Source organism: Mesoplodon mirus (assembly GCF_964341445.2).
Source record: "Mesoplodon mirus genome assembly, chromosome: 8".
In the NCBI taxonomy this organism is placed as follows: domain Eukaryota; kingdom Metazoa; phylum Chordata; class Mammalia; order Artiodactyla; family Ziphiidae; genus Mesoplodon; species Mesoplodon mirus.
The window spans coordinates 39,227,359-39,243,956 of record NC_138984.1 but is presented as its reverse complement, the minus strand read 5'-3'; the positions used below and the strand labels follow the sequence as shown (position 1 = coordinate 39,243,956).

The 16,598-nt window shown below is 38.8% G+C and overlaps 1 protein-coding gene across 1 annotated transcript in view; it reads left to right on the top strand.

Moving 5' to 3' along the window:
• CCDC150 (coiled-coil domain containing 150) overlaps positions 1-8,439 on the top strand; it is a 92,238-nt gene extending 83,799 nt beyond the window's left edge. Inside the window, 3 exon segments of the mRNA XM_082631344.1 lie at positions 7,633-7,743; positions 8,034-8,081; positions 8,085-8,439. Coding sequence (XP_082487470.1) covers positions 7,633-7,743; positions 8,034-8,081; positions 8,085-8,159 — 234 coding nt within the window. The 3' untranslated portion in view covers positions 8,160-8,439.
• Positions 8,440-16,598: the final 8,159 nt, after the last annotated feature.

Genomic DNA, 16,598 nt, shown 5'->3' with positions numbered 1-16,598 from the left:
AAGCAGAGGCCCTACCCCACCCCTGCCTAAGTTCCACCCCTGCCTAAACCCCACCCCCCCATAGCTAAGGCTTTTTTTTTTTTCCCTCTCTTAGATTGGGGTTCTGTTTTACCTTGTTGACTAATTGTTGATTCTCTTATATTTTTATATTTCCTAATCTTTTATTTTTCTAATTTTATTTTATTCTTTATACTTTGTTATTGTTCTCTCCTTTTGGCTTGTACCCCCCCCTTTTCTTTTTCTTTTTTCTGTTGTGGTTTTATTTTACCTTGTTGCAGTTGTTTCAATTATAGTTTTATATTTCCTAATATATTTTTTATCTTTCTAATTTTATTTTCTTTTCTATTCTTTGATATTGTGCTGCTCTGGTCCTTTTTTTCCTTTTTCTTTTTTCTTTTTATTTTTTACAATGCCACAAAACTTGCAAGATCTTGGTTCCCAGGACAGAGGTCAGGCCCGAGCTCCTGTGGTGGGAGCTCCAAGTCTGCTGCACTAACAGAGAACCTCAAACCCCAGGGAATATTAATGGGAGTGAGGCATCCTGGAGGTCCTCACCTCAAGACCCGGCTCTATCCAACTTCCTGCAAACTCCAGTGCTGGACGTCTCAGGCCAGACAACCAGTAAGATAGATAGGAATACAGCACCACCCATCAAAAAAAAAAAAAAAAATGAAACGACCCAAAAAAAAATGTTACAGATGAAGGAACAAGGTGAAAACCTAAAAGACAAATAAGTGAAGATGAAATAGGCAAGCTACCTGAAAAAGAATTCAGAGTAATGATAGTAAAGGTGATCCAAAATCTCGGAAACAGAATGGAGAAATTACAAGAAACATTTAACAAGGATCTAGAAGAATTAAAGAGCAAACAAACAAACAGTTACTGAAATTAGAAATACTCTAGAAGAAATCAGCAGAAGAATAACTGAGGCAAAAGAATGGATAAGTGAGCTGGAAGATAAGATGGTGGAAATAACTGCCAGGGAGCAGAATAAAAGAATGAAAAGAATTGAGGGCAGTCTCAGAGACTTCTGGGACAACATTAAACACACCAACATTCGAAATATAGGGGTCCCAGAAGAAGAAGAGAAAAAGAAAGGGACTCAGAAAATATTTGAAGAGATTATAGTTGAAAACTTCCCTAACATGGGAAATGAAATAGTCAATCAAGTCCAGGAAGCACAGAGAGTACCACACAGGATAAACCCAAAGAGAAACACGCCGAGACACATTAATCAAACTATCAAAAATTAAATACAAGGAAAAAACGTTAAAAGCAGCAAAGGAAAAGCACAAATAACATACAAGGGGAATCCCCATAAGGTTAACAGCTGATTTTTCAGCAGAAACTCTGCAACCCAAAAGGGAGTGGCAGAACATATTTAAAGTGATGAAAGGGAAAAACCTACAACCAATATTACTCTACCCAGCAAGGATCTCATTCAGATTCAACAGAGAAATTAAAACCTTTACAGATAAGCAAAAGCTAAGAGAATTCAGCACCACCAAACCAGCTTTACAACAAATGCTAAAGGAACTTCTCTAGGCAGGAAACACAAGAGAAGGAAAAGACCTACAATAACAAACCCCAAACAGTTAAGAAAATGGGAATAGTAGCATACATATCAATAATTACCTTAAATGTAAATGGATTAAATGCTCCAACCAAAAGACACAGACTGGCTGAATGGATACAAAAACAAGACCCATATATATGCTGTCTACAAGAGACCCACTTCAGACCTAGGGACACATACAGACTGAAAGTGAGGGGATAGAAAAAGATATTGCATGCAACTGGAAAGCAAAAGAAAGCTGGAGTAGTAATTCTCAGACAAAATAGACTTTAAAATCAAGACTATTACAAGAGACAAGACACTACATAATGATCAAGGGATTGATCCAAGAAGAAGATATAACAATTGTAAATATTTATGCACCCAACATAGGAGCACCTCAAAACATAAGGCAAATGCTAACAGCCATAAAAGGGGAAATCAACAGCAACACAATCACAGCAGGGGACTTTAACACCCCACTTTCACCAATGAACAGATCATCCAAACTGGAAAGAAATAAGGAAACACAAGCTTCAAATGATACATTAAACAAGATGGACTTAATTGACAATTATAGAACATTCCATCCAAAAACAACAGAATATACTTTCTTCTCAGGTGCTCATGGAACACTCAGTATAGATCATATCTTGGGTCACAAATCAATCCTCAGTAAATTTAAGAAAATTGAAATCGTATCAAGTATCTTTTCTGACCACAACGCTATGAGACTGGATATCGATTAACTACAGGAAAATATCTGTAGGAAATACAAATACATGGAGGCTAAACAATACACAGCTAAATAACCAAGAGATCACTGAAGAAATCAAAGAGTAAATCAAAAAAATACCTAGAAACAAATGACAATGAAAATGGCGACACAAAACCTATGGGATGCAGCAGAAGCAGTGCTAAGAGTGAAGTTTATAGCAAAAAAATCCTACCTCAAGAAACAAGAAACATCTCAAATAAACGACTTAACCTTACATCTAAGGCAATTAGAGAAGGAAGAACAAAATAACCCCAAAGTTAGCAGAAGGAAAGAAATCATAAAGATCAGAAATAAATGAAAAAGAAATGAAGGAAACAATAGCAAAGATCAATAAAACTAAAAGCTGGTTCTTTGAGAAGATAAACAAAATTGATAAACCATTAGCCAGACTCATCAAGAAAAAAAAGAAGCCTCAAATCAATAGAATTAGAAATGAAAAAGGAGAAGTAACAACTGACACTGCAGAAATACAAAGGATCATGAGAGATTACTACAAGCAACTCTATGCCAATAAAATGGACAACCTGGAAGAAATGGACAAATTATTAGAAATGCACAACCTTCCGAGACTGAACCAGGAAGAAAGAGAAAATATGAACAGTCCAATCACAAGCACTGAAATTGAAACTGTGATAAAAATCTTCCAACAAACAAAAGCCCAGGACCAGATGGATTCACAGGTGAATTCTATCAAACATTTAGAGAAGAGCTAATACCTATCCTTCTGAAATTCTTCCAAAATATAGCAGAGGGAGGAACACGCCCAAACTCATTCTATGAGGCCACCATCACCCTGATATCAAAACCAGACAAAGGTGTCACAAAGAAAGAAAACTACAGGCCAATATTGCTCATGAACATAGATGCAAAAATCCTCAACAAAATACTAGCAAACAGAATCCAACAGCACATTAAAAGGATCATACACCATGATCAAGTGGGGTTTATTCCAGGAATGCAAGGATTCTTCAATATACACAAATCAATCATGTGATACAACATATTAACAAACTGAAGGAGAAAAACCATATGACCATCTCAATAGATGCAGAGAAAGCTTTTGACAAAATTCAAAACCCATTTATGATAAAAACCTTCCAGAAAGTAGGCATATTGTCCTCAATGGTGAAAAACTGAAACCATTTCCTCTAAGATCAGGAAGAAGACAAGGTTGCCCACTCTTACCACTATTATTCAGCATAGTTTTGGAAGTTTTAGCCACAGCTATCAGAGAAGAAAAAGAAATAAAGGGAATGCAAATCAGAAAAAAAGAAGTAAAACTTTCACTGTTTGCAGATGACATGATACTATACATAGAGAATCCTAAAGATGCTACCAGAAAACTATTAGAGCTAATCAATGAATTTGGTAGTGTAGCAGGATACAAAATTAATGCACAGAAATCTCTTGCATTCCTATAGACTAATGATGAAAAATCTGAAAGTGAAATTAAGGAAACACTCCCATTTACCATTGCAACAAAAAGAATAAAATACCTAGGAAGAAACCTACCTAAGGAGAAAAAAGACCTGTATGCAGAAAGCTGTAAGACACTGATGAAAGAAGTTAAAGATGATACAAACGGATGGAGAGGTATACCATGTTCTTGGATTGGAAGAATCAACATTTGTGAATATGACTATACTACCCAAAGCAGCTTACAAATTTCACAATTTGTATGGAAACACAAAAGACCCCGAATAGCCAAAGCAATCTTTAGAAAGAAAGACGGAGCTGGAGGAATCAGGCTCCCAGACTTCAGACTATACTACAAAGCTACAATTATCAAGACAGTATGGTACTGGCACAAAAACAGAAATATAGATCAATGGAACAGGATAGGAGGCCCAGAGATAAATCCACTCACATATGGTCACCTTATCTTTGATAAAGGAGGCAAGAATATACAATGGATAAAAGACAGCCTCTTCAATAAGTGGTGCTGGGAAAACTGGAGAGCTTCATGTAAAAGAATGAAATTAGAACACTCCCTAACACCATACACAAAAATAAACTCAAAATGGATTAAAGATCTAAATGTAAGGCCAGACACTATCAAACTCTTAGAGGAAAACATAGGCAGAACACTCTATGACATAAATCACAGCAAGATCCTTTTTGACCCACCTCCTAGAGAAAATGGAAATAGAAACAAAAACAAATGGGACCTAATGAAACTTAAAATCTTTTGCACAACAAAGGAAACCATAAACAAGATGAAAAGACCACCCTCAGAATGGGAGAAAATATTTGCAAATGAAGCAACAGACAAAGGATTAATCTCCAAAATATACAAGCAGCTCATGCAGCTCAATATCAAAAAACAGAAAACCCAATCCAAAAATGGGCAGAAGACCTAAAGAGACATTTTTCCTAAGGAGATACAGATGGCGAACAAACACATGAAAAGATGCTCAACATCACTAATCATTAGAGAAATGCAAGTCAAAACTACAATGAGGTATCACCTCACACCAGTCTGAATGGCCATCATCAAAAAATCTACAAACAATTGGGCTTCCCTGGTGGCGCAGTGGTTGAGAGTCCACCTGCCGATACAGGGGACATGGGTTCATGCCCCGGTCCGGGAAGACCCCACATGCCGCGGAGCAGCTGGGCCCGTGAGCCATGGCCACTGAGCCTGCACGTCCAGAGCCTGTGCTCCGCAACGGGAGAGGCCACAACAGTGAGAGGCCTGCGTACTGCAAAAAAAAAAAAAAAAAAAAAATCTACAAATAATAAATGCTGGAGAGTGTGTGTAGAAAAGGGAACCCTCTTGCACTGTTGGTGGGAATGTAAATTGATACAGCCACTATAGAGAACAGTATGGAGTTTCCTTAAAAAACTAAAAATAGAACTAGCATACGACCCAGCAATCCCACTATTGGGCATATACCCTGAGAAAAACATAATTCAAAAAGAGTCATGTACCACAATGTTCATTGCAGCTCTATTTACAATAGCCAGGACATGGAAGCAACCTAAGTGTCTATCAACAGATGAATGGACAAAGATGTGGCACACATATACAATGGAATATTACTCGCCATAAAAGTAAACGAAATTGAGTTATTTGTACTGAGGTGAATGGACCTAGAGTCTGTCATAAAGAGTGAAGTAAGTCAGAAAGAGAAAATCAGATACCGTATGCTAACATATATATGGAATCTAAAAAAAAAAAAAAGAACAAAAAAGGTCATGAAGAACCTAAGGGCAAGACGGGAATAAAGACACAGACCTACTAGAGAATGGACTTGAGGATAAAGGGAGGGGGAAGGCTAAGGGATGAAGTGAGAGAGTGGCATGGACATATATACACTACCAAACGTAAACTAGATAGCTAGTGGGAAGCAGCCGCATAGCACAGGGAGATCAGCTCGGTGCTTTGCGACCACCTAGAGGGGTGGGATAGGGAGGGTGGCAGGGAGGGAGACGTAAGAGGGAAGAGATACGGGAACATATGTATATGTATAACTGATTCACTTTGTTATAAAGCAGAACCTTACACACCATTGTAAAGCAATTATACTCCAATAAAGATGTTTTAAATAATTAATTAATTAATTAAAAGGAATATGGACTCGTCTCTTGTGAGTTTGCCAACAATGACACTTACTGGGCCCTTAAGGAAGTTACATTTACTTTCTGTAACTCATCAGTTACCACTTCTATAATAGTCAGGAAGTTATTACCTACCACTGTTACTCTGATAGATGGCTTGGAGTAAGTTTCAATAAATGTTGGCTCCATTCTCATTCACCATACAAGAGGAGACATGATATACAATGAATGTTATTTCAAGCATCTTTCCCTCCACTTCTGATAAAGAGAAAAGTGGGGTTTGGTTTGGGGGTGGATGGGAGTGTGTCTGTCGTCAGGATGCACAAACAGACCTGGAAAATACTTTAGCTTTGTAGCTTTCTAAAAGTTAAATGACAAGCAGAGCTCTATTTTCTTATCTCGCTATTTTATACTCACACTGTGACCTGGTTAATACAGGACAAGTACATAGTAGCACAAATTTATAAAGGACCTATTATATGGCTGGTGCCGTGCTAGGTGATGGAGCTACAGGGTGAAGAAGCCCGAAGAAGCCCCTGCTCTCATCGAGCTTGCCTTCTCCCAAGCAAGAGAGAAATACACTCGTCTCTGAGACCTCAGAGTCAAAACATGAAAATGCTGTCCATGAAACATAAATAATCAAAGGGGGAAAACCAGTCATTTTACTTTTTATTCTAGAGGATATGTTCTACAGCTATTTTGAAGCAACCTTTATATATAATAAAAACCTGTTGGCTCTACCTTCAAAATCACAAAATATCCCAAATACATAGAAAAGTGCTAGGCACATATAGGCACTCAATAAATATTTGTCAAGTAAATGAATACTGATTCTAGATCATCTTCAAAGGCAGACTATTAGAGGGACTGTTTTCAAGTCTAACAGATCATTTGGAAGTTTGTGCTTAGGAACTAAAGTATAAAATATTTTGATAAAGGAAATAAAAAATACCATTTACACTAAGCTGGTCCAGTGATTTTACTAATTCATTCTATTACCTTTATAAAGCACAGCAGGAAAATCTAGGCTTTACAGTTCAGAGACTTTGGAGAAGTGTTTAGTCTTAGAGAACAGAACTCAAAGTGTGGTTTGAACTACCACATGAATGTTCAGTGCCATCTTGTACTTTCACTCCTATCTTAACTTTCTCCCGAGCCCTCTCACCTCAGTTCACATCCAGGAAATATTAACAAATGCATGAAAATCAGCAGGTTTGCATTCATTGTTTAACTCCATATTCAGAAATTATTCTCTCATCTATAGGAGGATGTGTATTATGCAAACAGGTTGCAAAGACCATGCAGTTAGAATTTGAGTCTTTTAATATCTAGGTAAAGTCTCTTGAACTGGCAACTATGGGAAGAAAACTTCCAGTTTAACTAATATGAAGCCCATTTGCTAATTTTGGGGGGAAATAAAGCTTTTAAATTATACAGTGTAAAAGGAAAGAGTCTCGGGCTTCCCTGGTGGCGCAGTGGTTGAGAGTCCGCCTGCTGATGCAGGGGACACGGGTTCGTGCCCTGGTCCGGGAAGATCCCACACGCTGCGGAGCAGCTGGGCCCGTGAGCCATGGCCGCTGAGCCTGCGCGTCCGGAGCCTGTGCTCCGCAATGGGAGAGGCCACAACAGTGAGAGGCTCGTGTACCGCAAAAAAAAAAAAAGAGTCTCTTGAACTAATACACAAAAAGATTAAGTGTTCCTTTGTTGTAAATTTTAATGAGAACATTTGTATGTGCAGGTAACAGCTAAAGTGCAAGAAGCTTGGCTCTGGTTTAAGTGCAAATGCGATGGCCCACAACTTGAGCTGACCAAAAACCCGTTGCAGAGGGAAGACAGGTGGCGGAAAGAGGTGGAATATTTGTGTGTCTTAAGCAATTCTGGATTTGTTCCTTCTCAGATTTCTAATTACACAAATTCTCTCTTCATCCAGCTACTCTCCACTAATCTGTAGATTTCTTTAAACTACTGTTTGGAAAACCAATGAACTGAACTTCTTTCTTAAAAGTTCTACCTCTCCCAAGCTGTCTAGTTTAGAACCACCTATCTTGAAAAAAAAAAATGACATCCATAAAGACAAAATAGGTCCTCAGCTCTGCAGTTAGTTTCTAACAGTTTTGGGGTGTGTTTTCTTTCCAATAGGACCAAGATAAAAGGCACAGCAGCATATCCGATCAGTCTGCTCTACATTGATGGGAGAATAAACAGAATCTTAGACTTGTGCCCAAGAAGTGTCATTCTGAAGTAAAGAGAAGGTGGTGTCCTTGACAGAGGAGCTTCTTCACTTAGAACAGCTACATCACCCTGATTCCCTGAGCCCAGCAACTAGGGCTGGGCTGTTTCCACCGTCATCAGGACATGAAGTCTTTGATGTGGACTGAAGATTTTGGACCTGAGTTTATCCTTTTATGAACTCTTTGGTATCAGTACAGAACCACCCCATCTTTTTTGTCCCTCTCCCCATTTTCCACCCAGTAAATTTATATTAATGTGTTGTATGATAGGAGATGCTGTTGCATGATACTTGGCTATTGTTTTAAGTAAATTTTATCAAAAAGCATTTAATGAGGTACTGGATGATTTGGCAACTAAATGATATGATACTTTATTTCAGTTAAATGTCCTAGTCTAACATCTAGTAGATACTCCCTGGAAATACGATCACCTGAAAAGTGGTAAAAACTCTCCCACTGTCTAGTAAACATATACCCTTCTATGCTGGGTAATTACTAGCACACCTTTTATAAGACCATATCTCTGTTCGTATATAAGATATCTCAGAGGTTGTATTTGCAGGTTCCTTGGACATTTACAAAGAAGTTTATTCAACTCTGTTCCAGGAGATTATGCCTGACCAATGTAGGTCTCCCTTACTATAGTAAGCAATAAATTCAGCTTTATCTTCTCATTTCAGATTAAGTAATCCAGATTTAAAGTATGTAAACAGCTGGCATAATACCTGGCTTAATTGATGCTCAAGTAATGGTAGCTGCTGATAATAGTATTAGGACCTAAATCAAATGAGCAATTATAAAATTAGAATATCAAATATAAGACTCAGAGGTTGATGAGCCCACCACTCAATATCTAATATAAAAAAAAACACAGCTGGGGACTTCCCTGGTGGTGCAGTGTTTAAGAATCCACCTGCCAATGCAGGAGACATAGGTTCAATCGCTGGTCCAGGAAGATCCAACATGCCGCAGAGCAACTAAGCCCATGTGCCACAACTACTGAAGCCTGCACTCTAGGGCCTGCGAGCTGCAACTACTGAGCCCGCATGCTGCAACTACTGCAGCCCGCGCACCTAGAGCCCATGCTCCGCAGCAAGAGAAGTCACCACAATGAGAAGCCCACGCACTGCAACAAAGAGTAGCCCCTGCTCTCTGCAACTAGAGAAAGCCACGCGCAGCAACGAATACCCAAGGCAGCCCAAAATAAATAAATAAATAAAAATAGAACAAAATACTAAAAAATAAAAAAACACAGCTGAATTTATTGCTTACCTGTGGTAGGGGAGAGATAAGTTAGTCAGACAGTGGCCTCCCTGATGAGAGCAAACTGCTGATCTTATATAGGGTTTTGAGGAAGCATGGAGTTCAAGCACTGGAAGAGTTTCAGAGGTTTAAGTGGGTTGACATCATCTGCAGATGTGTAGTACTTGAGTGAGACTATTGTCGATTAATTGACATTCAGAGGCAAGTTTCCTGGAGGGCATCCATTTCTGTGTCTGACTTTCAAGAGTGAGGGACTCACTGATTGGCAGGCTGGTAAAAGCCTCCTTAAGTTGTCTAACTCCTATAGTATTTATCCCTTTGGAGGTAGGAGGTATTGTCAATTTGATGGTATTGGGGAGTCAGAATCTTGAAACAGCCTAAGAGCCCCAGAGAACAATTAACCTTGGTCCTGGGGTGGCACTGAAAACCTTGGTCCTGAATTATGCATAGGAACAAAGATCCCAATTGCTGCACAGGAGAGATGATCAATCTTAATGGGTTGCAAGTGAGTGTTGTCGTGACAGTCACATGCCAAGAATATTAATATCCTCATCCAGAACAAGAGGAGAATTATAGAGTTAGACTGGTGATCATTTCTAGTCATGATGATAGTTAAAACAGCCTATTTAGTGTGATGATTTGTTAAAGCATTTCTATGATACTTTAGAAGTGTTTCTATAGTACGTTTAGAGTGTCTATCATATATACTAGCTTCTATTGTGACCCTCTACTTTCATTTGAAATAACAAAAAAACAGACAAAATATGAAACAATGGTTTTTAAGAGACTGGACATCAAGCAACAAAGCACTCTCATCCCTGAAAGAAAGGGAACAAGTGAGGTGGGCCCTGTTGTTGCCTCGACGACTTACAGCCTTGAGGGAGTTCAGGCTGTGATGCAAGGAGTGGAAATCAGGATGGGTTCCCTGGATTAAGGAATGAGAATTGAGAGTCCGGGGAGACACAGGCTGCAAGCGTTCCAGGACAGAGGATGGGAGAGGAGAGAGCCGCACAGAAGGAGCACGTCAGAGACGCCCACAAGGTCCTCTCTGAGTACTGAGCTGAGTACTGGGCAGCACATGCCTTTGAGGAATCTACCTAAGGCTGGAGAAAAGGCCATCCAAAAGGGTTAGAAGTGACAGTGCCCAGCATGCACATGCACGCACACGTGCGTGCGTGCAGTACCAGTTCTCACCAGCCAGAATTGGCAACCTGGTGATTTCCGGGCACTGGGTAGTATCCAACAGGGCCTGGCCTCAGTGGTAGTGGATAGTGAGCCCTGGAGTCAACACAGCTCTGCTCCTAACACGTCCTAACAGCATGGCCCCAAGTGACCCATTTCCAAGTAACTGTGTTCCAAAACAGCTTAAGAATATTTAGAAGGATACAAAAAAATATGGTACCCATCAAGGTAGAATCACGATTTCTGGCAAAATTATCAGGCATGCAAAGAAGCAGGAAAATAGGGCCCATAATGAGAAAATCAAAATTGACCCAGAACTAACACAAACATTAGAGTTGACAGACAAGGACATTAAAACAATTATTGTAACTATTCTGTATATTCAAAGAATATTATATCAGTAGATGGTAATATGAGAAAAAGAAAGTGGCAATAGTTTATAATTATTTAGTTAACTAGTAGAAAAATGATGAGAGATTTCCTTTAGCAATAGAGATTTACTGCCTGTGGTAACATCAGATTTAAAGGTGAGACTAACACAAGATCTGAAGATGCTTTGACTAATTTCTTGAAGACTGTAATTGTTCTGAAGCAAGGAGACTAAGCCATGGCTTCTACTGATTTAAGGGACAGGCAGTGCCATGTTTCTAACACCCCTAGAGCACGGCCTAACCATTTCATGTCAGTACAAAAAGAGATTTATGAAAATCTAGGAAGAATCAATCTGAACTCTAATTGACTTTGTTCCAGTTAGCCTGTCTGTAAAGTCTTTTACACTTGGGGATTCTGAGACCATAGCTATTTCTTCGGTAATTTTTTGGTCAGCTTTATTGAGATATAACTGACATTAAATTATAAGATATTTAAAGTATACATTGTAATAATTTGATATTCACTGTGATTCTTCTCAACTTGCTAATTAACACATCCATCACCTCACATCTTTTTTAAAAAAAATTTGGTGACAGCATTTAATTTCTACTCTGTTAGTAAATTTTAGTTATACAAGACAGTATTTTCAACCACAATCATCATGTTATACATTATCTTATAACTGAAAGTTTGTACCCTTTTCCCAACTGCTTCCTATTTCCTCTACCTCCCAACCCCTGGAAATCACTTTTCTAATCTCTGTTTCTATGAGTTTGACCTTTTTTGGGGGGATTCCACATGTAAGTATCTTTGGTAATTCCTTGAGTCATTTCTTTAGGCTAGTGTAGGTAATCTAATGTCACATCAGCTATAATTTGATAATATGAAAGGGCTGCAGTATATTTCTCTGGAAGTAGATCCTGCCTATTAACTCTGTAGGTGCCACAAAGAAGAAAGGAATATTTCTCCAGCAGAGATCCCAAAGTATCAGGTATGGGTTGAGACTTAGAATTGTTGTAAATTCTCAGTTTTCAGAGCGGTTCTAGTAGACCAAATCAAATCAAGTTTATTTCTTCTCAAGCTTCTATGATTACATTTTCAAATTCTTCATCATCTTTTATCATGTCAGTCATTTTTACATTAAGACAAAATTCTCTCTCTCTCTCACTGTAAGTCATTTTGCTTTTTAGACAACCTCAAAACTCCTCTGAGGATCTGATGTTCCAGAGTAGCAGGATTAAGGGTAGAGAACACTAATATCAACAAGAATGCTATATTGTTCCACTTGGGAGTTTAGAGGAAGGACAAGGAACTGTTGTGGGCTCAGGTCTCCCTCAGAGCGGCCATGATTAGACAGATTTTGGATTGTCCTTCAGCTTCTTAGCCAGAATTGAACAATTGTTATTTCAGTGCTCCTTTCACTTGCACTATTCTCCTGGCTTCTTTACCTACAGGCTTCCAATTCTTAACAGAAGACCTTTTGGTCTAGTTTTTGTCTCAGGGGTCAATTTTTATCTAGAGAGCCATAGCTTGTTTACTCTCTAAGCCTCTCTAAAAACATCTGGCCACATATTATATATTTTCTAAAAATAGTTTCACATTTCAATTTTTTTCTTAATAAGTTCCCTAGTTTATATTTGAGCCTGTTAAAAAAAAAAAGGGAGGACTAGTCCTCCTTTACTTCAGCTGTGGGGTCTACCCCAGAATACTTTCGAAAAAAGAGGAGATTTTCTAAGAAATTTGACTATTTGATAATATTTGACATCTCTCTTCTCAAGAGTGTTTATTCTGGGCTTTTATCTCTGGTGATCTCTCACTTCATTGAGTGAGATGGCTCTATGGTGGCACCACACTATAATATTTTCTCCACCTTGGATTTCCTTGGGCAATAGGGACTCTGTAAACCATTTGCTAATGTAATCCCTTTTCTAAATGGTCAGAAACGATGAACAATATATAGAAGACTAAAAGAGACTGGAATATTTCCTGATTACCAGCCCCAGCAGAGTGTTTTTCTTTTCTTATATAGTTCTAATAAGAGATCAGGATTGAGTCTCATTGGAAGGATTGGTTCAATGCCACCCTCAACCAATCACTGTGACTTGAAAGATGAATTGTATACTGACTGGTTAGGTCTCTATGTGAGATATGTCCATCTCTGAAACTGAGGGTGGTCCCCAAAGGAAATCTAAGTGATATTTCCAGAAGAAAGGGGAAATGGAGGTGGACCAGATCAAAACCATAGATGTCAAAAGTTTGTAAGTGGAGAAAATACACCAAGGCCACTAGTGAACTTCATTTACACTGCAGCCAGAAAGCTTTGAGTAGCGGATAGGGTCCTCATACTGACACTCGTTTTCCTCCAGAGCACTAATGGACAGCCACAAGCTGTCAAGTTCTTCCTGAAGCTTTTAAAACTATTTCGTTAGTAACCTATGTATAGGGGCTTTCAGGTAACTAAAGACATGGCAGCTACTTAGCTGTCTGCCTCCTAATATTCCCTTCACAAGCAATATGAAACAAGAAAGAAAAAGTAAATTCTACACAAAACCATACTCTATGTAACTCGAAGGCAGATAATGTCAAATCTTCAAAATAATTAAGTAAAATGAGGAGAAAAAAAAAATCACCAAATCCCCATGCATGGCTCTCTCCCACTTCTGCCCCACCTCCCTCAATAAAAGGCTCTGTGGCAGACAAAGGTAGACCAAAATAACTGCAGTGAAGACAGAAAAAGGAAACTAAGGAAGGAGTCTAAGGTTGATCTGGAACTGCCACCACAAAGGCTAAATGCACCCTAAATCTGGAAATACTAAAAAGTGTCCAGGCAGATCAGAGCATGAACTACAGGAAAGGGACTTCAAAGTACATACATGATTTAAAAGGTACAGGCATGATTTAAGGGGGCAGTCATCAAAATGCATAGATTCTGGAGGAGTAAAAAAGGCAAAAGGGAGAAGCCCTCTTTCGAAGGTGTTAAGGGGAAAGAGAAAAAAGGAAAATTTTAGGGCCAGTAAGAAAAAAGACAAGCATAAAATATCATACCTGTGAACAAGAGGAAAGTTAAGTCTGTACAGAGCTACTGCAGAAAGTCAGGAAGTGAAATTCCCTACATTTCAACTGAGGAAAATTTCCAATAGGCATTCATGGAGGAGGACACGAAAAGTGAACATTCCAAACAAATGTATTTCAGACAAACTTTTGAGGACACGATAAACCACTGGGAAAAATTCAAAAACTGAGACCAGAAATGGACAAAAATCAGAAGTAAAAGGAGAGTTGTTTAAACTCAGGAAAGAAATGGAAGAAAAAGACAAAATTGTCTCAGAAATGAGGAATAAGTTACAAGATGCTCAAGGGAGAACAGATTCAGATGAAAGTAACAGTCATTGAAGAAAGGCAGGAAAACAACCAAGAAAATGAAAATTGTATAAAGAAGTTCAGAGAAAATGTAAATGGAATGGAAAATAGGCAAAGAAGGAATAATAATTGTGTTATTGGAGGCCCTGAGGAAGAAAAAACAGTAGAATAGAAGTAGTATTTTAACCTACAGCCCAAGCACACTTTCCAAAACTAGAAAAAAAAAATGTATATCTGAATCTACATTATAAGGATGCTGTGGGTACCCTGGGAAAACTGATCAACTTTGAGACATATTCTAATAAAACTATTAGATTTCAAAGACAAAATGTTATCAAAGTCTACAGGCAAAAAGATCAAATAACTTAAAAGGCAAAAGAAACTGGCAATAGACATTTAAAAACCAACACACCAAGCAAAGCAACAGTGCAGCAGTGTGGTAGGCAGAATTCTAAGGCCCTGAGATTCCCTACACTCTGATATGCATGCCTACACCATCCCTGGGACTGTGAAAATGGTGATTTTACTCATGATTCAATTATATGTTACAACTGACTTTAAGAAAGGAAGAGTATCCTGGTCTAATCACGTGAGTCTTTTAAAAACTGTTTTCCCCACCTGGTTACAGAAGGGGAAGTCAGAGATTTGAAGCACAAGATTTCACGTGCCCTTGCTGCCTTGAAGATGGAGAAGGCCACATGGCAAAGAATGCAGGTGTCCTCTAGGAGCCGAGAACAGCCCCCGGTTGAAAACCAGCAAGGAAATGTTGACCTCAGTCCTAAAACTGCAAAAAAAACTGAATTCTGCCAACAACCAGGTTGAGCTTCAAAGTAAATTCTTCCCTAGACCTCCGGAGAGAAGCACAGCCTTGCTGATACCTTGCTTTCAGCCTATGAAACCCTGAGTGAGACTCTAGCCTCGCTGTGTCTGTATTCCTGATGCACAGAAACTATGAAATAATAAGTGTGTATTATTTTAAGGGTTTAAGGTAGCAGCAATAAAGAAGTTAATACAAGTAGCATTTTTTTAAAACTCTAAGAATGTGTTAAAAAAAACTCAAAGAATGTGTGTGAACCAAGGACTTTATATCCAGATACATTGTCCTTCAAATAGCAAGACTAAGAAAATTGGTTAGAAACATATAAAAACTTAGAGAATTCTGTACCCATCAGCCCTTCTTAAGGAATTTGCAATAGCAGAGGTCAGCAAACTTTCTCTGTAAAGGGCCTGATGGTAGATATTATGGGCTTTGAGGGTCATATACGGTTTCTGTCACTCATTATTTTTTGGTTTGTGTGTGTGTATTTTATACAATCCTTTAAAAATAAGGAGAAAAATTCTTAGCTCATAAGCCATATAAAAATGGGTTATGGGCCATATTTGCCTGTGGGCCTTATTTGAACAACCTCTGTATTAAGGATGAGCCTCATCCAACCAAGTGATAACTGGGAAAATTTCAGGCAAAGGACTGATGGTGTGAGCATTTAAAAATATATAAAGCAATATATGAAGCAAAGGTCAGAATGACAATGGAAAACTGATGTACAAATGTTACATATTATGACAAAGCAGAAATGCAACTACAAAAATGGCAAAAAGAAGAAGGAAATACAAAAATAGAATAATGTTATATAGGCCACAGGAGGGCATTAAAGGATAAAAAAAAACTTGATAAACCAGATAGCCAAAGGTTAAATAAGGAAACTGGACTAACAGCTTTTTAAAAAGTACAAGCAAGGGAGGCAGTTCAAGACGATGATGTAAGAAGATTCTGGACCCACCTCCTCCTACGGACACACTGAATCTACAGCTATATATGGGACAATTTTCTCTGAAAACTAGCTGAGCATCTCTACATGGGGAAAATGAGCAAAAGGCCACATCAAAGCGGTAGGAGAGGCTGAGATCCAATTTCATCACAAACCCCATCCCTGGCATGGCAACCCACAATCAGGAGGAAACATAAACCCAGAGCTGCTCCCTGAGGAGTGAAGGGTTTGTACCCCAAAAAAGGCACCCCAACTTTTAAGATTTGCACATGAGAGACAAGCCTCCAAAACATCTGGCTTTGAAATCCAACAGGGCTCATGTCCATGAGACCCAAAGGGCTGCAGCAATCTGAGAAATGGCCCTTGAAGGGCTTGCATGAACTCACTTACCATGGGGCCCAGCACAGAAGCAGCCATTAGAAAAGCACTTCGACTTTACAAGAAAGAGATCCAACTGCTAATCTTAAAGCATCCACCAGAAGGGTGGGATGCACTGCAATACTCTCCAGGGACAGAGGATGGTGGGC